This window comes from Balaenoptera ricei, chromosome 11 (genome assembly GCF_028023285.1).
Source record: "Balaenoptera ricei isolate mBalRic1 chromosome 11, mBalRic1.hap2, whole genome shotgun sequence".
Taxonomy (NCBI): Eukaryota; Metazoa; Chordata; class Mammalia; order Artiodactyla; family Balaenopteridae; genus Balaenoptera; species Balaenoptera ricei.
The window spans coordinates 44,011,634-44,036,089 of record NC_082649.1 but is presented as its reverse complement, the minus strand read 5'-3'; the positions used below and the strand labels follow the sequence as shown (position 1 = coordinate 44,036,089).

Here is a 24,456-nt window from a genome sequence, read left to right as displayed (position 1 = left end):
GTTTTTAGAATGACAAGATTTCTCTGTCTCATGTCTTATGTCCCCCGGATCTGGAATCTGCTATTCTCCCTAAACAGCCTCATTTCTTTTGATGGGAAATGGTATTTAGAAATCATAATTGGGTGCTAGAGTTGCTTATTTTCTTCATATCACTTGAACATTAATTGCTTATTTCCACCCATTTTCTTTCACCCCAGCTCCTCTTTTATCTATCCATTTATTTTCCATTTATTATCCTGTATTGCTATTTAGCTTTGTAAATGCTTACATTTTATTTTCTAAGCAGGTAAACAAGGCACAGCTAGGACCGGAACTCACATTGCATGACTTGTTATCCAGCATTCTTTTTTGTGTATCATAGAAGAATTGGAAGATTAGGAAGTTGGAGAACAATTTGACCTGAGTTCCAAGATCAAAATATTATTAGCTTTCCCTTTCTGAATGATGTCTTTGCTTTCCTGATACTTTATTGTAAAAATTAGAGCTGAGTTAAGAAAAAAAAATAATAAAAATTAGGTTAATATATGTTAATATAAAAGGAATTTAGGGATAGGAAAAAGAGCTATATTTATAAACACAGCATAAAATTACTAACAGAATCCAATGGCCTGATTTTAGTGGATTTGCTGGCATAGGCAAATAAAGTACACTGTACTCCATGTTCCTTGGCTATTTTTTACTGGTCTCATTTCGAATGATTACACAGACATGTATATTCTTTCATTGCTTGAATATTTAGAAGCTGCTATGGCTTCTAAAGAAGAGATGGGAGTTTAAACCTCTCCACCAAACTACAATAACTCCACCAAGTTACTGCCATTCACTTTTTCTTGTGCAGCTTTAATGGATGCTATGTGATATACTCTATAAATGGATCAAGAAAGCAGTCATCCACTCTGCAGTGTGAAAGCAAACTCTGCAAAATGTAAAATAATAGCTTCTTGGAATCCCTTAGCCTCCTGTCTATAAAATGGGGATTTATAATTACCTGTCTGGCTACCATATTAGATTTTTGTTTAGAGAAGTATGATAACAAATGTCAGTTGTTTAGTTGACCATGAACTGTTAACACAATAAAGGTGACATTGATTAATTACATATTTTGAGGGGCATATTTTGACCTATGAAATTCCAAAAATTACGTTTAGTTCTGTTATTTCAATGATCACTCAAACGAACCAAACTTTACATACATACATATGTACATGAACCCATTCTTAATTCTTTCACTGGTTTGCCAGCATTTTGCCTTTCTCAATTCTACCTGTCCCAATTGATGCTTCCTCCTACCACCTTAATGTTAAAAATATAGAACACAATAGGTGTGTGTGTGTGTGCATGTGTGTGTGTGTGTAAAAATGTGAGGACCAGAATTTCAGTTTCCCCACCTTTTCCTATTTTACAGTTTAGTTCAAAGACAGAGCATATAAAGAAGCATGAGTATTAGTGTCTCAAGAGGGGACTATTTTTAGTCTTCAAATTTATTTGAAGGTTTTACAACCAAGCTCAGCAACCACATTTTGAGATGGCATTTTTCCTGACAGTCCCTCGTTTGCAAAGCTTTTATGCATTCCTGGTGGCTCCTCATGCGAATTCCCATGCCTTTCCAGCCAGTGGACCCAATGAAAGATGCATTCATTGCAAGGAGACAAGGAAGTTGCTTTCATTTGTACCCACTGTTCTCAGAAACTGACTTACAAGTATTTATTTTGATTTTAATAAAATATTAGTGACAGTGGCAGTGGAATATGATATGACAGATAAATTTAGGAAATGGAAGAGAGAAGAAAATTAAAAGAGGATAATTATCAATTGATCTCGTTTCTCTGAGAATCCACTAATTCTTAAATTTTAGAGAGCTCTTTGATTTTGAAAGTGGGATGCTCTGCTCAATGTGAAAACCTCATCATGGTGCACATATGCTTCACACCCTCCATGGATTCACTTTGCATTTAAGGGAAACAGTTCAAAATGTAACATACCTCGTGGGGTCCTGCTACCTCCGTGTAGCTCCTGCCCTTCCTCCTCTTCCTCCCTCACTCCTTCACTGACCTTCCTTCTGTTCCTAGAACAAGCAAACTTGCTCCATCCACAGAAGAAAGTTTGGTTCCCAGTTCCTGGCAAGGATGGCTCCTTCACATTTCTTCAAGTGTCAGCTCACAGGTCATCCTTTCAGATGCTTTCTCTGAACTCCAAATTGAAAGCAGCTCTTCCTCTGCTCCTGGCCCAAGTTTACATTATTGTTTTCATTACTTTATAGCACCCACCACTATCTGAAATGATCTCACTCAATCATATATTTAAAATCTGGCACATAAACTCCATGAAAGCAGATCCCTTATCTAGCTTATCTGGGTCACTTCTGAATTCCCAGCACCTAAAAGAGTATCTGTCACATAATAGGTACTTGATAAATATTTGTCATTGAATGAATAGAGTGGAAAGAATTCTGGAGTGAGAGAACCTGCGTGTAAGTTGTGAGCCTGTTTCTTAGAGGCAAGCAGTGTTCTCTAAGTCAGCCTTATTTTCCTCAAACACTTGCCGAGACTAAATGACATAGTGTTGTCTCACACACTGTACATTGTAAATTTTCCTTATCACAATAATCCTATGAGGCTGTAGTATATGGATTATTGTCTCTGTAGTTAAAAGGAAGATTACAGATCACCAGTTTCATCTCCTTTTTTTCTGAACACTATAAGAAAGATATGAAATTATAGTGGGTTGGGGGCAGTGTTAAATCTATAACCTGGATTGCCTGGTGGATGGATAGTTAGCCTAGTATATATTCCACATTAGCAGGTGAGCTCAGTTTAAATTCCTACATTCCTACATTTTGTTAAAAGTAGTTTCCTTTTTCATTATCCACAAAGAGCTCTTTATTTAGCATTAAAAAGTTAAATTTTTCCAAAACAGAATTTTCTATGTTGAAAGATGGCATATGTTCCTATATTCCTTAGAGGCCTTCATTCAAATGAACGATCTTAGGTGGTAAACCAAACCTACTGAATCAGAATGTGCATTTTAATGAATTTCTAACAGATTTGTATGCATATTAACATTTGAAAATTGGGGATGCTAAGGTTGCCTGACTACTCTCTGAGTAGCCAATCTTTAGAAAATTTTGATTGTAGAGATTCTCTGAGTTATGCTTTCCTATTTGGGGTTGCTAACTTACTTCTCTACTGGAGGAATAGGAGTTTTTTTTTTTTCTTTTCTTATCATTTCTACATTGCCTTATACCAGAATTTCTAGAACTTTGGTGGACATTAGCCTATGGGAGCCTTTTTACTTTATTTTATTTTAAATGTTTGGCCCTTTCCTTGCCCTGCAATCTGAAGCTAATGGGTAGGGCTAAGGCATCCATATGTTTAACAAGCTCCCCAGGTGATTAAAGTAAATGGTAAAACTTGATATGCCTCAGTTTATATGCATCGTGCATAAGCATATGTACAATTAAATAGCCGTACAATATATTTATGAAATATATGAGTTATGTTTCAATGGTGAGGTAACATGGTGGCAGTATTTATTTAATGCCCTTTTCATATGGTCTACTTTAATGATTGTCAATCTAGAATATAATACAAGTAAACAATTCACTTTAGCCCGAGGATTCTGAAGGAATTAGATACTACATAGAAATAATGAGGATATTTTTGGTAGAGGAGCAGAATAACTTAATTTTGAGGCTTTTGGGGAGGAAATTAGTCAGTATTTATTAGTACACATTGTTGCCATAAAACAGTACATCCTGGTGATGACTCACCAAAAATGCTTCTCACTGACATCTTTTGACCTTTATAGCCCTTTGTCCAGAGGGCCAGCCTAATTTAAAAACTGGCAGTGATGATTTTGGACTCACTGTTTTTCACTGAGCTATAAATTATATACAACAATTTATATAGTTTTTAAGCCTTCAGCCTAATGGCCTTAGACAAATTTATGCACACAAATATCATCACTGCAAATGTAGACTATTTCTAACACCCAGTAAGTTTATTTGTGCCACATTCCAGTTGACTTCTCCCATCAAAGGCAAATGTTTCCTGATTTCTAACACTGCAGATTAGTTTTCTATCTTGGGACTCTGTATACCTGAAATCATGCTCTGTGTATTCTTTTGTGTTTGGCTCCTTTCATTAAATAGAATGTATTTTAAGTTATTCATGTTGTTGGGTATAAAGAAAGTTTATTATTTTTTTGTTGCTCTCTTCCATTATGCGAATATAACCACACAACTTGTTTATCCAATATTTTTCTGTGGATAGCATTTGAGTTATTTTTAGTTTGGAATTATTATGAATAAAACTACTATAAACACTGCTAAAGTCTCTTTGTTGGCACATGTTTTCATTTCTCTAGGTTATATACTTAGCAGAAGGGTTGCTGGTCATAGTTTAATTTTGTAAGAAACTGAACCTAACACTTCTCTGAAGGGGTTACATCATTTTTCACTCTTACCAAAAATATATGAGTTGCAATTTCTCCACGTAGCCTCATAAACATTTGATACTGTCGGTCTTTTAATTTTAACTATTTTAGTAGGTGTGAAATGATATCTTATTGTGGTTTTAGCACACACTTCTCTGATGACTAATGATGAGAACCATTTAATATGCTTATTGGCCATTTCTGTATTTTCTTAAGTAATAATTTAAAAAGTCTGTTGAAGACTTTTACTCATTTAAAAAATTGGATTGTTTTCTTTTTTATTGTTGATTTGTAGGAGTATTAAAAAATATATTATCTTTATGAGAGTCATTTTTTGTAAGTATTTTATTCTGAATATTGACTTGTTAATGGTATCTTTTAATTTTGGTGAAATCTAATGTGTATCTATTTTTAAAATTGATAGTGGTTTTTGTGTCCTAAGAAATTTTGCCTAATCCCAAGGTTGTGAAAATAGTCCCACGTTTTCTTCTAGAAGCCTTATAGTTTTAGCTTTTACACTTAGATATATGCTTCATCTAATTTTTGCATATGGAATGAGATGGGGTCAAGGTTCATTTTATTGTTTATTCCATTGATCCAGCACCATTTATTGAATTTCCTTTCCTATTCAATTACCTTGACACTTTTATTGCAAATCAACTGACCATGTAAGTGTGGGTCTATTTCTGAACTCTTATTGTGTTCCATTTAGTATATTTATCCCTACACCAAGACACACTTTCTTGATTCCTGTAGCTAGATGACTGTAAGTCAAAATCAGATAGTATAAAGTCTCTCACTTAGTTCTTCTCAATCATGATTGTTTTTTATTCAGATTGTTCTTCTTCATTGAAGATTGTTCTTGTAATTCAAAATCATTTGTATTTTATAAGAATTTTAGAATGAGTTTGTCAGTTTCTTTTAGAAATCTGCTGGGATTTTGATTGGGATTGTGTTGAATCCTTAGATAAATTTGAGAATAAAGATGGAACCAATACTGAGTCTTTTAATCCATGAATATAGATTTCTCCACTTGTTTGCTTTCTTTAATTTCTCTCAACAATGTATTATATATTTTAGTGTAGAGGTCTTTCACATTTTTCATTCACTTTATTTCTAAGTTTATGATGCTTTGATACTATTGAATATATTATATCCCCCCCCCACCATTTTGTTGCTATTATATAGAAACACTTAAAAAAAAAAACTATTAACCTTGTGTCCTGTGACCTTGCTAAATTCACTTATTAGTTCTAATAGTGTTTTGGTAGATTTCAAATTGCTATGTAGATAATCATGTTGTCTGTAAATAATTACAGTTTTATTTCCTCCTTTATAGTCTTTATTTCTTATTTTGAATATGGCACTGGCTAGGACTTCCTGTACGTTTTTGAATAGAAGTGATGTGAGAATATATCCTTAACTTTTTACTGATTTGGGGGAAAAAACATTCAGTCTTTTACCACTCAATGTGATCTACGCTGTAGATTTTTCATAGCATTTTATTTTGGCCTCATAGTAAAAGTTGAGAAGAGTTCCCTCTTCTATTTTCATTTAATGTTATTTCATAAAAATGTTTGATTATTATTTTTTTCCTTAAATGTTTGTAGAAATTACTGGTGAAACTATCTGGCACTGGAATTTTCTTTGTGGGAAAATTTTTGGTTAAAAATTCTATTTCTTTAATAATTTCAGTTTAGACCAGTTTTAATAAATAGTGTATCTTAAGACTTTGTCCATTTCATCTGTCTACTTATTATCCTTTTAAGGTCTGTAGGCTCTGTAGTGGCATCTCCTGTTTCGATATTGACTTAGGTAATTTATGTTTTCTGTCTTATTTCTTGATTATTCTTGCTAGGATTTATAAGCATATTTATTTGTTCAAAGAATTAACTCTTTAATTTTATTGTTTTTCAATTTTCTATCTCATTGATTATAATTTTCTTTCTTTTTTTCTTCTTTTTCTTTTTACTCTTTAGTTTTAATTTGTTGTTCTTTCTCTATTTTCTTAAGGTGGAAGCTTAGATATTGATTTTTCATTTTTCTTCTTTTCCAGTATATGCTTTTAAAGCCAAACCTTCTCTCTTAGTAGTGCTTTAGCTGTATCATAAAATTTTGATTTTTTTAAACAATTATTGATCAGTTGAAATATTTTAAAATTTCCCCTCTGATATTTTTTAAAACCATGGATTATTTAGAAGTATATTGGTTAATTCCAAGTATTTTGGGACTTTCTTCCTTTTCTAATTAATACCATTTAGGTCAAAGAACATAATTTGCATGATTTCATTTCTTTGGAATTTGAGTCTTGTTTTTTCTCCAGCACATGGTCTATTTTGATGACTTTCATATGCATTACAAAAGAATGTATAGTCTGCTGTTGTTAGGTGGAGCATTCTATGAATGTCAACTAGGTGAAGTTGGTTGATAAAGTTTTTCAAAACTCTGTACTGTTACTAAATTTTTTTAATCTACTTCAAAAATCATTGAAAAGTGGATGCTTAAAATCTCACATTATGATTTGAATTTGTCTATTTCTTTTGTTTAGCTTTTTTTTCCATTTTTTCTTCAGGAATTCTGAAGCTTTATTATTAGATATCTACATATTTAGGATTTTTATATCTTTCTGATCCATTGCCCATTTTATTACCATGAAATTTCCATCTAAAATTCTTATTGTTGTTCCTCCGTATGTCATGTGTCTTTTTTTCTGTGGTTTGTTTCAAGAATTTACTCTTTTATTTTGACTTTCAACTGAGTATGATGTACCTAAGTATGACTTACTTTGTATTTTGCTTAGGGTGTGTTTGATCTGGTTGTTGGTAGCTGTTGTCAATTTGAAAAATTCTTGGCCATTATATTTAAAAATATTTCTTCATTCACTTTCTCCTTTCCATCTGAGAAGCTAAATCAAGACCATTTGATACTGTCCCACAGATTTCAGATGCTCTGTTCCTTTTATTTCTCAACCCTCTTCCCCTGACTTTGGGTTTCATTTTGGATACTTTCTATTGACTTATCTTCAAGTTTACTGATCTTTCCCTCTGACTATGCATGCTCACTGCATGATTTCTTTTTTGATATATATTTTCATTGCAAGCATTTCACTTGTATCTTTTTTTAATAGTTTCCATCCCTCTTTTGAAATTTCACATATTTTTGCAATTGTTGTCCATCTTATTCATTAGATCCTTTAACATGTTCATCATAGCCTTTTTATAAACACTGCTTGATACTTCTGACATTTAGATAATCTCTGGATCTGCTTATATTGAGTGTTTTTCTCCTGATCAGACATAAAACTTTGTATCTTCTCATATTTTGGGAGACCCTTGGGAGATTTCTCTCAGCTTGTCAGTATGGTTTCCAGCTTTTTGTATTTGAGTTCTATTTTTCTCTCTTGTCCTTTCTGCTTTTTGAGATATGTCTGTCCACTGTAGTGAAGGACTGGAGCACCTTGGAGGGACTTTTCTCGGTTCTGTGGCTTCTCCCCTAACCTTCAGCAAGACAAGGATTTGTATTTGAGGAATTCCCTGGGGACTTGAACAGGGAGAGGGAAGGAGAGGATCTCTCTAGACTGTTTTATACTGCTTTCAATATTCTCTGTGTTACCTGTCTATTCCGTGTATCCAGTTAAGGCTCCTGGGGAAGAATTGCCGGCTAGGGGCACCCTTGCTCTGTGGCTGGGACTCCTTGGGATTCTAATATGTCACTCCAGCTTTGACTGGTTGCTTCTGTACTGTAGCAAATTCTTCCTCCTCCTGAGCAGGGTTCCCTTTCTAGTAGGGACAAAAGCAGCCTTGAATCTTTTCTGTCCTATAAAGTATTAATAACTTTTGGAATTTAGCTCTTTTAGGTTTCTTTAAACCCTGTCTTTTCTGCTGGGTCTTAAAAGCCTATAGTTTTATAGTTTATCTGACATGTTCTCATTGTTGAGAGTGACAGTCTTTGGCAATGTTCCACATTCTAACCAGGAGTGAAGTCCTTGGACTAACTTAGAAAACATATTAGTCTCATAACTGAGTGTTGATGAATTAAATAAAATAGATCCTAATGTTTATAAATATAGCCCATTAAAAAATTAAATCCTATTATTCAGCTTTATCCTATAGATATTTTTTACCAGATACCCTTTGAGTGTTTCTTAAATGCAAATACACATTTAAAAGAAGGGTATGTGCTACCACTGAGATAATAAAAAGAATGTGATAGGGCTCTGCAGGCTATGCTAAAAGGTGGATTCTAGTAAATATTTTGAGCAAAGCTTAAAGTTTTAGAAAAGTTTTTGCTTTTCCAAGATGATTATGAATTAAAAACTTGTCACATTCATCCTCAGCTCCCATTCATTGTTGTCTTGTATTATATATTTGAAATGTGGCTATTTTGGGCACATAAGTTAATTTTAAGGTTAGCAAAAATTAACTGTGCTTTGACTGGGTGTTGCAATTTAACAATTCAAACTTATGATTGTTAGGTATTTGTCTTATTTTTCTAATATATTTAACTTTCTTTTTTTTTCTCTTTCTTTTTAGGAATCCTAAAACCAAAACATTGGAACAAAAACAGAAACATGGCTCACCATATTACATTTCTTTGGATAATTTTGGTCCTGCTTCTTCAGAATTCTGTATTAGCTGAAGATGGGGAAATAAGATCAAGTAAGAACTATCAGCATTGTCTTTTTGTTATCAACACATTGATTGTGGAAATCAAATTAGAGGAGCTCTAGCAATGGCTTTAAGGATCTTATTCTTAATTGTCTTTGATGCTGTGATTCCCTAAAATAAATGAATTGCTATGTTACACATTAACTGGGAGGAAAATCTATCAGAAGTCATTTTGAGAAAATTCTATGGTAATAGTGCATTTTATTGACCCAGGCTTTGGAATAAACACTCTGGTATTGAGTCCATGTTCAGCCATTTATATAAGCTTCATAATATGGAGATAAAGTACCTCCTTCACAGGATGGCTATCAGGACCATCCTGTGAGTTTATCTCATAGAGATAATAAGATAATGCATATAAATGACTTAGCATGGTGACATTCAGTAAGTGGTGACTGTTATTCTGATTGCCTGTAGGAAAGCTTGCATGAGAGAAGTAGGCCATCCTACTTTTAAAAAGACACTTTTAAAAAGACAGCCTACTTCTTTTTAAAAGTGTGCTTATATGCATATTTTAAAACTCATAAACATAAACCCCCTAACTATAAATGAATTATGGTTTCTCTAACAGTTAAATCAGATGATTTGACAATCTGATTCAATTTGGCTTAAAATTTTTAAAAAATATAATATTTAATGTTTGCATAACCCTTCTATAGTTTAATCCACCCAAGCACTTTATGGGGTAGATACTCTTTGTTTTTTGAGTGGGAAAAGAGAAGCATAAAATGTATGGGCCTTGCATAGTGTCATACATCTGGTTGGAGCTGTAACTAGTATTTGAACACTTCTTTTCATCCTCAGTGCATTCCTTTTCTATGACACTGGTGATTCACCTCTCTGAGGAGGAGGTTTCTTGGAGTGGTATTTTGTCTGGGGTTTATAAATGGCAGTACTTGCTTTTGTGTGCATGCTCTTGGCTAACCTTGCAGTTATGAAATATATGCCCCATGGCTCTGGAAAGGGGTAGAAAGGGCCAAGAATAACCCTGTAAGAATTTGTAACCACGAATCGAGTGATACACAAACACTCGCAGGTCCAGGCAATAGTGAGCCTCATAGCATCGAGGAAGGGCAACCTCGAAGAGTCCTGCAAACACAACCTTCCTGTCCTTTTGTCTCTCCCACAAAACCCCAATAAAAGCATAACCCTGTCATCCCTGTTCAGCTTCCAAAAATAACAGGAAAACTTCATTCCCTTGGGTTAGAAAATATGCCTTTGGGCAGAATCCCATTTCTGCCTTCCCTACCCCGATGTCTGGCAGTGGTCACCATGACAGAGGTTGTTGGAATAGTGTCCCTCACACCCCCTGCACTGAGACACCATCTGACCTATAGCATCTTAAGATGGTGTTATAATCACAGTTATATTTGTGAGACAAACCCATGTTTTGGCAATTTTTTTTTTTTGGGAGGGGGGGAACTTCTTGACTGTGATACGTGTTCACCTGACAATAGTGTTTACTTCTGCTAGTTACTGTGATAAGTGAGTTGAGATAATGGTGAAATTGAGGCCTCTTCATGGGAGCTTTGTCATCCTCCCAAATATGTAAGTGGACAAAGATAAGGAAAAGAATGGAAAGGAAGGAGAGGAAAGGAGGAAGTGAGGGAGGTGAAGAGAGGGAGAGGTTGGTTGATTGATTGACTTACTCCAAGGAGTTGCAAAAATACTAATTGTCACCAAACATTTTTTTCTCCGATACCGATCTTTGCAATTATAATATCTTATTTGCAATATATACAGAAAATAAACCATCCTTATTAACTTTAAATTGGGCATCCAAACACTACTTAAGGGAGACCATTAACCTGGGTAAAACCACAGGATGTAAAATTTGTTATCTCATTACCTTGACTCACCTCATCCTCTTCTAACTCATCATGTCCAAGGACATGGGATCCTTGTCCCATGTAGTATTTTGGCTGCTTTGAGTGCAGAAGTTAGAGAAGAAGGCAGCAAGTACAGCTGTTCCTTCCTGTTGGCCACTTCAAACTGATAGAGATAGAGTAGGATAATTAAATAGTCAGTTTAGAAATCCCACTAGGGGATTAAAGACAGAAAGGGAATTTTAAGGGAGTTTGGGAGACCATTGTAAGCTAATGACCACTCAAGAAAAATATCCAGTAACCTAGCAACAATCTACCCTACCTTGAAGGAAGACCAGGTGCATCCAAGTGCCAGGCACACTCAAGCCACAAACTCTGATAGTTAAAATACAAGACAATAGATATGGGCTCTGAATCTTATTACATGAAGTCAGGGAGTTAATAGTCCTTGCAGAGTAGCGTTTCTGCATGTAACCAAGACAGAAATAGAGGTGAAAAGGGAAAGAAACCAGGTGAAAGGGGATATTATACCCAAACCTGAGATGAATTACCATATTTTAGTATATGTCACCACCCTTTTGCTAATATACATATGATTTAAATAGTGCCATGGCAGTTAGACCTGGTTAGACCGTATAGGGCCAAAGGAGGAACTAGTGATATGAGTCTTGACATCTGCCCAAGAAAGAGGAAGAAGGTGGTCTTCTCCCCTCCCCACTTTTTCTTTGATTATAAAAACGTAGCCCTCTTTGTTCCTGGGGCTCTTTGTTCCTGGGGTTGCACTCCCTTGCCTGCCCGCTTATCTCTCACAAGCGTCCTATGCTAATAAACTCACTCTTTGCCTTCCACTTTGCCTCACGCTGAATTTCTTCTGTGAGGAGACAGAAGAACCTGAGCTTCAGTAAGTCCTGACCCCAGGTGAGTGGTTTTAATCCAAAGACAGTGGTTTCGAGTCCCCTCCTAGTCAGGGATCACGGGTTCAAGTCCCACTCTGAGGTGTGGGTGGGTTCAAGTCCTACCAGAGAAGGAGTGCAGTTTCAAAACCATTGGAATTACCCAAACAAACCAGTTTGTCTTTGGGGCTGTGTCTGTCTCTCACCTCTGGACCTTTGCACTTGCTGCTCCCTCTGATTAGAATGTCGTCCTCTTGACCTGGTTAAAACTCTGCTTTCTGATCTCAGCCTTCCAATAAAACTACCCCTGGCTTGACATAGTTAGGTTGCCACCCTCTCCTCAATGTTATCATAATTATTTGTACTTTCTCTAACCAACCAGTTGTCCATCTTAACTAGGCTGGGAGCTTTTTGAGATATCTCAAGTATGTTTGAAGCCAGTACCTAGCATGATATCAAGGACAGAACAGGTATTCAATATATACCTACTGAAAGAATGAGATAGGGTTAGAAGCATGTTGTGTACTGTGGAAAAGAGAGTTAAGGAAATCTTTTTTTTAATTGAAGTATAGTTGATTTACAATGTTGTGATAGTTTCTGCTGTACAGCAAAATGATTCAGCTATAAATATGTATACATTCTTTTTTATATTCTTTTCCATTAAAGTTTATCATAGGATATTGAATATAGTTCTCTGTGCGATACAGTAGGACCATGTTGTTTATCCATTCTATACATAATAGTTTGTATTTACTAAGCACAAACTCCCAGCCCATCCCTCCCCCACCCCCCTTTCCCCTTGGCAACCACAGGTCTGTTCTCTATGTCTGTGAGTCTGTTTCTGTTTCGTAGATAAGCTCATTTGTGCCATATTTTAGATTCCACATATAACTGATATCATATGGTATTTGTCTTTCTCCTTCTGACTTACTTCACTTAGTGTGATAATCTCTAGGTCCATGCATGTTGCTGCAAATGGCATTATTTTATTCTTTTTAATGGCTGAGTAATATTCCATTGTATGTATGAACCACATCTTCTTTATCCATTCATCTGTTGATGGACATTTAGGTTTTTTCCATGTCTTGGCTATTGTGAATAGTGCTGCTATGAACATAAGGGTGCATGTATCTTTTTGAATTATAGTTTTGTCCAGATATATGCCCAGTGGGATTGCTAGATCATATGGCAACACTATTTTAAGTTTTTTGAGGAACCTCCTTACTGTTTTCCATAGTGGCTACAAAGAAGATATTTTTTTCTTTTCACACGTGCTTAAAACTTGCCTGGGTATAACTTACACCACAGATAGTCTTTTTTTTTTTTCCTGGTAGAACTCTAAGATGTGCTGATCACATGTTTCCTGGTATCTTGAAACAAGAATCTTTACAGAGAAAGGAATAGCTTTATGCCCTTGAACATAGATTCACTTCACACGAGCTATTCTTTTGGCTACATTTGTGACTGAAGATGAGCAATCAGACCTTTAAACATTCATCTTGCATGTAGTGCAAGAGTGACTGCTTTCGTAATCTTGGTTCATTTACATTTTCTCAACTATATCAAGAAGGTGGATCTTTGCTGGTTACTTCAGTCCTGAAGATGGCAGAAAGTTTGTTTTTAATTTCTTCCCCCCATTCATTGGTTTATATAAATTTTTGTAAATATTTCAGGTTAGCATTAAACTAAACATATTTCACTGATAACTTAAAACAATGATGTTAGTCTATAGCTGAAAATCATTCATTTATTAAAATTTTTTGTGTTTTCATTTATTCAGTGGAGAAATACAATAAAATGTTGCTTTATAGTAATACCTGCCCCTACAAAGAGGTATCTAGATATCATATTCATATACAGCATCCATTTTTTATTCCCTATTTTTATTTTTTTTTTATTTGGCCACATGGTGCAGCATGTGGGACCTTAGTTCCCGGACCAGGGGTCAAACCCGTACCCCCTGCAGTGGAAGTGCAGAGTCTTAACCACTGGACCACCAGGGAAGTCCCTATTCCCTATTTTTAAAGCTGAATCATTAATATTTAAATTAAGACAAGCTAATTAAAAAATATCAACAAAAATCATAGCCCTCATTTATAAAGTATTTTCATAAGCTAGGCAGTGTATCATAGTTAATCTTTACAAAGCTCTTATGAACTAGTTACTATTATCTTTTTTTAAAAAATTGAGCATTATTGAGGTATAATTGACATATAAAATTATAAGATAGTTGAACTATACATTGTGGCAACTTTATGTATATACATGTGAAAGGATTCCCCCTGTCTGGTTAATTAAAAATTCATGCATTTAAAGCCTCTAATTTTTGTTTTTTATGTAACACATATACTCTGATGGTTTTCTTTTTCACTTAGGTTGTCGTACTGCTCCAACAGATTTAGTTTTCATCTTGGATGGCTCTTACAGTGTGGGCCCAGAAAACTTTGAAATAGTGAAAAAGTGGCTTGTCAATATCACAAAAAACTTTGACATAGGACCAAAGTTTATTCAGGTTGGAGTGGTTCAGTATAGTGACTACCCCATCCTGGAGATTCCCCTTGGGAGCCATGAATCAGGAGAGAATTTGATGGCAGCCGTGGAGTCCATACACTACTTGGGAGGAAACACAAAGACTGGAAAGGCCATCCAGTTTGCCCTTGATTACCTTTTTGCCAAGTCTTCACGATTGCTGACTAAGATAGCAGTAGTCCTTACAGATGGTAAATCCCAAGATGAAGTCAAGGATGTGGCAGAAGCAGCAAGAGACAGTAAAATAACATTATTTGCCATCGGTGTTGGTTCAGAAACAGAAGAGGCAGAACTTAGAGCTATTGCCAACAAGCCTTCATCTACTTATGTGTTTTATGTGGAAGACTATATTGCAATATCCAAAATAAGGGAGGTGATGAAGCAGAAACTTTGTGAAGGTAAGCCTTAATATAATGTGGAAACAAGTAATAATGATGCTTTCTTACATTTTGGTATAACCTGTTCATTTGGGAACTGGGAAAGATGGTTATATTTAATGTCAAATTATTTAAGTTAGAAATGAGGTGAGCATACATTTTTGTGTTATATTTTTCTGGATAAATTTTGTTTTTAGAAACAATTGTTTTCTTATAAAATCTACAGTTGGAAAATATAATATTTTGTGTTTTCCTTTCAATTACAATATGTTTATTGTGGAGATGGTAGAAAATAAAACACCTAAATAATAAAAATATATGTAAACCACACATGATCACATCGCTCCTGTTGACAAGTTTTTGTCTTTTTCATCCTAATCTTTTCCTTTTTTGATTTCAGTGTGTCTGAGAGTTTATTCATGTGCCTAAATAAAGATAATATTGTATATATAATTTCATACTCTATTTTCGTATTATTTATACTCTTATTGTGTATATAATTTTAATACTCTATTAATATGAGTGGACAATCTTTTAAGATAATCTATTTAATAATTTCTCCATTTTTGTATGTTTGGTTTATTTCTAAGTTTTTCTAATACAAATAACAGTGAATATTCCTCTATCTAATTCTCAATGGGAATCTCTCATCATTTCTTCAGAAAACAAAGATCAAATTACTAACATTTTTAAAACTTTGGAAGAATGTTAAAAATTCCACTTGAGAAAAACTTAAACTCCCACCAGCAGTGAGGGAACATTTGAAAATACAGTACTTACCAGTCTATTAATTATGTTTATATCATTTCATAAAATCTGACTTCATGTGTATGATAGGTTCCCATGGGAAAGTTCCAGTTTTTGGTAAACATTAATCCTGTTAGTGTATAGACATGCTTGTGTTCACATTATTTTTGGGGAAGAATAATTTATTCATATCTTTTATTTTTAATATTATAGGCATTTAATATACTGTATACCTAAAAATAATGTTCATGTAGATGGAAATGCTTTTGTCCCAGTTTACCTACAAAATAATACACAAATAGTTTGGTTCACATTTGATAGAAAAATTTCTAAATGATTGTGGCTTAGAAAACAAATCAATTCCTTCATTTTCTTCATATTTGGGGGGTATGGTAGAGAAAAACATTTTAAAGCTTTTTGGATTATTTCTTTTAAAAAACATGGAAATATTAAACAACTACTTCAAAACAAAGAGAAAAAAAAGCATAGAAGATTATTAAGCATTTCTTTAATAAAACTTTAAAAAAGGTACTAACAAGTAAGTACAAATGGTCATTACAGTTATTCATTTTATGAATCTCTAACAGTAAGACTGTGTTGACTTTTGTTGTGTTGAACAGGTCAAAGGGATTTATATTTTTAATATGTTGTTAGAATTCTTTGGTTTTGAAGCTAGGTATATTTCATTATTAAAATAGACTTTTCATGGTGAAATTTCACTTACCATTCATCTTTTTTCTTTTTTTATAAATTTATTTATTTATTTATTTATGGCTGCGTTGAGTCTTTGTTGCTGCGCACGGGCTTTCTCAGGTTGCGGTGAGCAGGGGCTACTCTTCGTTGCGTTGTGGTAGCTTCTCTTGTTGAGGAGCATGGGCTCCAGGTGTGCGGGCTTCAGTAGTTGTGGCTCATGGGCTCAGTAGTTGTGGCTTGCAGGCTCTAGAGCACAGGCTCAGTAGTGTGGCGCACGGGCTTAGTTGCTCCATGGCATGTGGGATCTTCTGGGGCCAGGGCTCGAACCTGTGTCCCCTGCATTGGCAGGCGGATTCTTAACCACTGAGCCACCAGGGAAGTCCCACTTACCATTCATCTTAATCCTAAAATATAAATTTGATTAAATATGTTTAGTATTTGCTTCAGAGACTTTTCCTGTAGATCTGTATTTTGGTAAATGCATTCTCTCTATATAAAAATTTTAAAATACACATGAAAGAGTTGCTGTGTGAAAACGGGTATAAATTCTTTCAGCCAAAATGTATGATCTGTAAAAAAAAAAAATTCAAATTCGAAATCTTGCCAAATATTTCTTCATCTACACTCAGAAAAAGAATGTAAGTAATGTCTGTGTCTATTCAGTTCACATATTCACTGTACAATAGACATCTTTTAAAATGTACTTTTTGAAATTGTACTTGTGGAAGATATGGGCTTTTTTGCACTTGACTTTTTGTACTGTATTAGATTATGATTAATGCACTAAATTAATGCATTGCTGTATTGCAGCTGCTTCAAATCATGTAATTTGTGTTTGATTATTTAACAAATTCATTTTTTTTTTTCGGACAAATAGTTAACTTCTACTTTGAGGTGTTTAGCATATAGGATTACTATTTCCTAATATCGTTCCCTTTTATACTGTACTGTGGTTGATCCATGATGTACAAAATATTATACACCTCTTTGTTCCCACATGGATTATTTCATCTTCATGGACCTACTGTTTCCTCGGAGGTGTATTCTGCAATACACTCCTTATTTCAGGACCACTTAAGAGTGATGCACAATGATTTCTTTGTTTATCTGAGAGTCTTTCTTCTAATTTGGGCTTAGTTTGTTCTTTCTTAGTTCTTTGACTTGTAAAGTTAGGCTGTTTATTTGAGATCTTTATTATTTTTTAATGTAGATTTTTATTGCTATGAATTTCCTTTTTAGTGCTGCTTTTGCAGCATCCCATAAGTTTTGGTATGTTGTGTTTTAGTTTTTGTTTATCTCAAGATAATTTCTAATATCCCCTTTGACATAATGATTGTTCAAGAGCATATTGTTTAATTTCCACATATTTGTGAATTTTCCAGTTTTCTTCCTGACATTAATTTCTAGTTTCATTCCATTTTGGTTGGAACATATACCTGGTACGATTTCAATCTTCTTAAATTTGTTAAGACTTGTTTTTTTTTTTTGACCTAACATGTTATCTATCCTGGAGAAGTTTCATTTGTGCTTGAGAAGAATATGTATTCTGCTGCTGTGGTGGTGGGGAGTGGCGGTGGGTCGCTGTTCTATATGTCTGTTAGATCCATTTGGTCTATAGTGTTGTTCAAATTCTCTGTTTCCAGATCTGTTTCCTGACAGATCTTCTGTCTGGATGTTCTATCCATTATTAAAAGTGGAGCATTGAAGTCCCTTACTATTATTGTGTTGCTGTCTATTTATCCTTATTTATCCTTTCAGTTTTGTCAACGTTTGCCTCATATATTTGGATGCTGTAATGTAGAGTGCATATGTATTTATAATTGTTATGTTTTGCTGGTGAATTGACCATTTTTCATTGTTTAATGTCCTTCTTTGTCTCTTTTGACAGTTTTTGACTAATATAAGTGTCACCACCTTTGCTCTCTTTTGGTTAGCATTTGTATGGAGTATCTTATTCCATCCCTTTGCTTTTATCCTGTGTGTGTCCTTAATTCTAAAGTAAATTTCTTGCAGATAGTGTAGATCTTGTCGTTTTTTTTTAAATCCATTTAGCTACTCTATGCCTTTTATTGGGGATTTTAATCAATTCACATCTGAAGTAATTTCTGATAAGGAAGGATTTAATACTGTCATTTATTGTTTTCTGACAGCTTTTTTTTGTCACTCTTTTCTCTCTTGCTGTCTTCTGTGTTTCATTGATTTTTTTTGTAGTGACATGCTTTGTTTCCTTTTAAATATACTTTTGCATATCTTCTATAGGTATTTTCTTTGTGGTTACTATGGGGGTTACATAAAACATCATATAGTTATATCAATCTATTTTAAGTTGATAACTTCAAATGCTCTGTATTTTTGCTTATTCCTGTCCTCTTTACACTTTCTAATTGATGCCACAAATCACATCCTTTTATATTGTGTATCCATTAATACAATTTCACAGTTATAGTTTATACTTTAGTCTTTTAAATTCTGTATCAAAATTAAAAGTGATTTAAATACCACTGTTACAGTATTACAGTATTCTTGAGTTTGTCTCTATATTTACTTTTATCAACAAGTTTTATACTTTCCAGTGCTTCTGTGTTGCTGTTTAATATTCTTTCCTTTCAATTTGAAGGACTTCCTTAGTATTTCTTATAAGGCAGGTCTAGTGGTAATAAACTTCCTCAGCTTTTTTAAATCTGGGAAAGTGTTTATTTCTCTTTCTATTTTGAAGGACAGTTTTGCCAGATATAGTATTTTTGGGTGGCAGTTTTTTTTCTTTGAGCACTTTGAATATATTATCCTGTTCCCTTGTGACCTGTGAGATTTCTACTCAGAAATCTGGTGATTGTGTCATGGGGTGCCCTGTACATAGTGAGTTGCTTTTGTCTTGCTGCTTTCAAAGTTCTCTCTTTGTCTTTGGTTTTCGACAATTTGATTATAATGTGTCTTGATGTGGATATCTTTGAGTTCTTTAATCTGCATGTCCATTTCCTTTCCTAGATTTGAAAAGTTTTTGGCTATTATTTCTTTAAACAAGCTTGCTTCTTTCTTTCTTCTTCTTCTGCAGCTCCCATAATCTATATATTGGTCTACTTGATGGTGGGCATAAGACATTTAGGCTGTCTTCAATCTTTGTCATTCTTTAAAATTTTGCCTGGATAATTTCAAAGGACCTGTCTTCAAGTCTGCTGATTCTTTCTTCTACTTGATCAAGGCTGATTTTGAACCCCTCTAGTCAATTTTCCAGTTCAATTATTATTTTCTGCTCCAAAAATTTGTTTGGTTCTCCTTTACATTTTCTGTCTTTTTTCTCACTTTGTTGATGCATCATTTTCTTGAGCTCATAGAACATCCTATGATGTCTATTTTGAATTCTTTGTCAGATAATATACCTCCCTTTCTTTAGGGTCAGTATCTGGAGAGTTATTTTGTTCCTTTGATTGGGTCATGTGTCTCATAGTTTGTTTCAAGATTCACACATTTGAAAAAACCGTTATGTCTCCCAGTCTTTACCAACTGGCTTTGCACAGGGGAAATCCCACAGCAATCACTCTGGCTAGAGATTCTGAAACCTTTTTTGGAGAGATGTGATTTCTCTGTAATTGTGTGAGCAATTCATTAATTAGAGAGACTGGTTTCTTTTTCAGGAGCTCATAATCTTTCACTCCCTTTGGTGTCTGTCCCTTTGGTGTCTGTCTGTAATACTTCAAGTTCTCTAGTTTTCTAACCACAAGTTTCCCACTCCTTTGTTCTCAGTCCACATGTCCAGGTATGCTGGTTCCCTGTCACCACCCTTAGTCAGGCAAGACCAGTATCATTCCTTCAGGTAGCCCTTTGAAAATCTAGAATGCTGAATACATGCTCCACTCTTTTCTCTTTCTGAGGGAGAAGTCTCAGGTTGTGTGTCTTCTCTTGATCATGCTGAGCCATGCCAGCCACAACAAGCCACCCTCCCACTTTTATTTGTTCTCAGCAGTCCAGTATCCAAATGATTCTGGTTCCTTCAGTGCTGCAAATGAGGCAAGACAAGCTGAAAGCTGGAGCACTGGATGCATGCTCCCCTTTTCTTTTTCCCTCCTGTGGGAGTCATTACAAGCTAGGGCATCTCTCCTGGCACTTATTTGTGTCAGCTTGGAGAGGGACTGATGTGGGTAAGGTGAAATTATTCTTAATTACCTGTTTCATTGAGGCTGTTCTTGGCTTTGTGCTCACCTGGGGAACTTCAGCTTCCTAACCAGAATCTCACAAAGGTATTTTGGTCCAATCTGTGTTTCAGTGGGGGAATGTGGGTTGGGACTTTCTATTCTGCCATCTTGCTGACTTTGCTTCTCTGTTCTTTTATGAGTCAACCAGGCATGGGCTTGGTGCAACAGAATGAGGAGGGAAAAGAAAGTAATTTCCCCTTGTTCTCTGGAAGATACCTTCCTTAGGTGTCTTCAAGGGCTTCCAACAGCTTGTGGCTTGAATGATGGGGTTTCAAGGCCCATATTTTGATTCAGGTGAGCTGAACTTGCCTGTGCACAGGTGTGGGTAGTTAAAAGAGCAGGCCCTAGAAAACTGCCTGTGTATTCTTACTGTTCCATTTTCCACTATCTTGACTTTTGGATGAAGCAGGAAACTTATCTATTTCTTAAAAGAGTATAGGTGTTGACCCAAGAGGGACCAGAGGTCAGAATTAGCAATTAGCTGTGCAAATGTAGCCATATCTTGAGAGACAGAGAGATAGAAAGATGAAGAGATAGAGATAGATAGAGAGAGAGAGAGAGAGAGGGAGGGAGAGAGAGAGGGATACCACTTGCCCAAGTGGAACTTTGGTGTCTTTCATTCCAAAAAACTTAGGGACTTTTTTCCCTCCAGTGCTTTCCACCATGATGCACTTTAACTTGGAATGATGTTCAGGACTTCTGAATTTCTTTTTCTCTCACCGAAAATTACTCATATTTTCTATGACTCTTTGCTTGGTGATTGCTGGATAATTTGATTATCTAATTTAAGTCTTATAATACTTTGTAATAATGGCCTGGTATATTACTCTACCCTACTCAGTTTAACTTGCATTTCAGTAGAAGACATAAAAGGTAAAGGTACACATATCAGGTGCCATGGCCAGGACAACTGAGTTGTTTTTGGAGGTAGTGAGTATTTTAGCTTACATGATTTCATAACATGTATGTGATTAATTTGTCTGCCCTCACATGAAACTCATATTCTTCCCTTCTGCCTCTCCACTATTGGTACACATATGCTTGAATTCACAACCACAGAGATGGGACATGGAAAAATGTGAGGTGGGAGGTGGGGTGAAGTTTGGCAGATGGGATATGATGGAGTATAATATTTCATTAAACCTCATAGAATATTCAATAGCTTTGTATTCTATCTGTAGATTAAAAGAATTTAAATCTAATCTGAATTGGTGAAAACCTACATTGTCAAGGGCTTGTAGTATATCCCAAAATATGAATTTTCCATTCATTTAATTAGAGAGGCTAGAGCTATGTTTCAAATAAAGGAATATGATATGTTTATATTTTATGTGAAAAGCAATGTTTGGGTATTAAATTGGAAAAAGTAGGATGACTATGGCATGATTCAGAAAATATACAAATTATAGCATACAGACTTTTCTCTCAGTGTTTATGATTGGATCTAGATGCAGCTGTATAAGTTAATTATTTCTAGGAAAGGAACAAACAAGAAAACATTCACAATAATTTTCTTAGGAATATGTAAAGCTTGTATAAAATGCTCATTCTCCCATCCTTTCTCTCTCTCTAAAATATGATGTATAATAGCTATCACCTAATTACCTATTTTATGCTCACAAGAGCTTCATCCTTTTTAAGTGACAGTTGGCATGCCAGTAGGAGTGAAAATTGGTACAACCACTTTGCGAAAGTCTTTGACATTATCTATTAGGGCAAATGTACTGCTATCTTATGAAACAGTAATTCTATCCTAGATATTTAACTATGAGAAATAAGTTCATATGTTCACCAAAAGACTATTCAAGAATGTTTATAGCAGCTTTATTTAAAATAACCCCAAACTGGAAACAACTCAAATGATTGCCCACAGAAAAATGGATATAAGTACATCATAGTATAATTCATATAGTAGAATACTACAGAGCAATACCATCAACAAAAACCACATCACTCTTATGTGCAAAACCATGGATAAATCCACAGGCATTATGTTGAGCAAGAGAAGTCAAATTTAAAAAAAAGATACTGCATTGTTCATTTATATTAAGTTCAAGAACAGACAAAACTAAATTAATCAATGGGGACAGAAATCATAACAGTGGTGGCTTCTGGTGGTGGTGGTTATCCTCTGTGAAGGATGATGAGGTTTCTTTCAAGGTGTTAGACAGATTCTGTGTCTTGTCTGGGGCTAGCTATGTGAGTGTAGGCATGTGTGGCAATTGAACTATTGTATACTTGAGATTAAGTCATTTTAATGAATGTAGGTTGTATCTTAATAAAAAAGTTTAAAAAAATTCAGTAAGCACAATGTCTATTAAAGTAAAGCACTTGAATGTTTTTTCTTTAAACCTGGGGCCATATGAATATGGTGGCCCAGCCCAATCTCTGGAGTCAGAATGAGATCCGGGTTTGGTTCCTGACTTTGTCAACGTCACTTTCTTGAAGTGAAATCCTAGGCTAAGTGGCTGACTCCAACCTTGGTGATAGAGACCTTATTTTATCTCATTTTATTTTTTTGCAGTTTAAATAATAGTAACATTTATTATCTCATACAGTTCCTGTGGATCAGGGACATGGGTGAAGCTGGGCTGAATGGTCCTGATTCAGGTTCTCCCAAGGAATTGCAGTCAAGATGTCAGTTGAGGTGGCAGGCCGCTGAAGGCATGACTGGGGCTAGAGGGTCTGCTTTTAACGTGACTCACTCACAAGATTGGCGAGTCAGTGCTGGCTATTGGCAGGAGGCTTCAGTTCCTGGTCACATGGACGTCTCCAAGGAGCTGCTGGAGCATCCTTGCAACATGGCAGCTGGCTTCCCCCGAAGTGAGTGGTCCAAGAGAGCAAGGGGGAGCTGCAGCATCTTTCATGGTCTAGACTTGGAAGCCACACCCCTTCATTTCTACAATATCCTATTGGTTATGAGGGCCAGCCCTGTCAGTGAGAGAGACCGCATCTCATGAACGTTAATATCAGTATGCTAGATGTTAGAGCAGCAGAGGGACATGTTAAGATGCATGGATGTTTGTTTAAAAAAATAGAGTTTGTATGTTAAAATGATGCATAAATGTAATATCTGACAAAAATTCTTCCCATTCAAATTAAAAATGGAAAAGAAAAGGAGTAAAGAATGAGTTTCAGGAATTGGACACAGACTATTGTCTGGAAAAGTGTAAAGGCAAGACACACTACCTTTCTCCGTCTATAGTATGTAGTCAGAGGAAAGAATAACTTAGAAACATTTCAGACTTCCCTGGTGGCACAGTGGTTAAGAATCCACCTGCCAGTGCATAGGACATGGGTTCGAGCCCTAGTCTGTGAAGATCCCACATGCCACAGAGCAACTAAGCCCGTGTGCCACACTACTGAGCCCGCGTGCTGCAACTACTGAAGCCCATGTGCCTAGAGCCCATGCTCCACGATAAGAGAAGCCACTGCAATGAGAAACCCGCACACCACAATGAAGAGTAGCCCTCGCTCACCGCAACTAGAGAAAGCCCACGAGCAGCAACAAAGACCCAATGCAGCCAAAAAAAAAAAAAAAGCATTTCATTACATAATCAATGGTTTTACAATGAAAAATGGCAAAACCAGATGAGTTATTCTGTAATTTTGTAAGCCTTTAAAATTGTATTCTCCTTAGCTATTTTTTAAGACAAGGATGGGTTTCCATTTCTTATATTTTTTTCTTAGTGTTGAAAAATAATATATTCTATGTTGGTGAGGCTAATTACTGGTGAAAAAGATTTTGACTTTTCTGGTTTATGCATAAGTTGTACTTAAGGCTAATTGGAGTTTATTGATCCCATTGACTCATCACTGAAAGGAGTGTTATAAAAATCTGCACTTACTATGTCCTACTGTCAGCCATGCGTTTGGCAGACATCTTCCTCTGATGAAGGATTCTAAATCAACCTATATTTCAAGACAGTGGGATTACCTGCTGGTAAAAGAGAATGAGATCATTCAGTCATGTGATGAGAAAAGAAACTTTGTGAAGTTGGGCTTTAGTAAGAGAATTTCTGCTTGGATAATTTATTTCAGATTTGCTATTGTTATTTTAGTGTATTTCCAATATGATGGGGTGGAATCTAAGTTATCAC

General features: G+C 35.3%; 1 protein-coding gene across 1 annotated transcript in view; it reads left to right on the top strand.

The window, feature by feature from the left end:
* COL21A1 (collagen type XXI alpha 1 chain) overlaps positions 1-24,456 on the top strand; it is a 193,059-nt gene that overhangs the window by 42,396 nt on the left and 126,207 nt on the right. Inside the window, exons 2-3 of the mRNA XM_059938999.1 lie at positions 8,967-9,092; positions 14,196-14,747. Coding sequence (XP_059794982.1) covers positions 9,005-9,092; positions 14,196-14,747 — 640 coding nt within the window. The 5' untranslated portion in view covers positions 8,967-9,004. The remainder of the gene's footprint in view (positions 1-8,966; positions 9,093-14,195; positions 14,748-24,456) is intronic.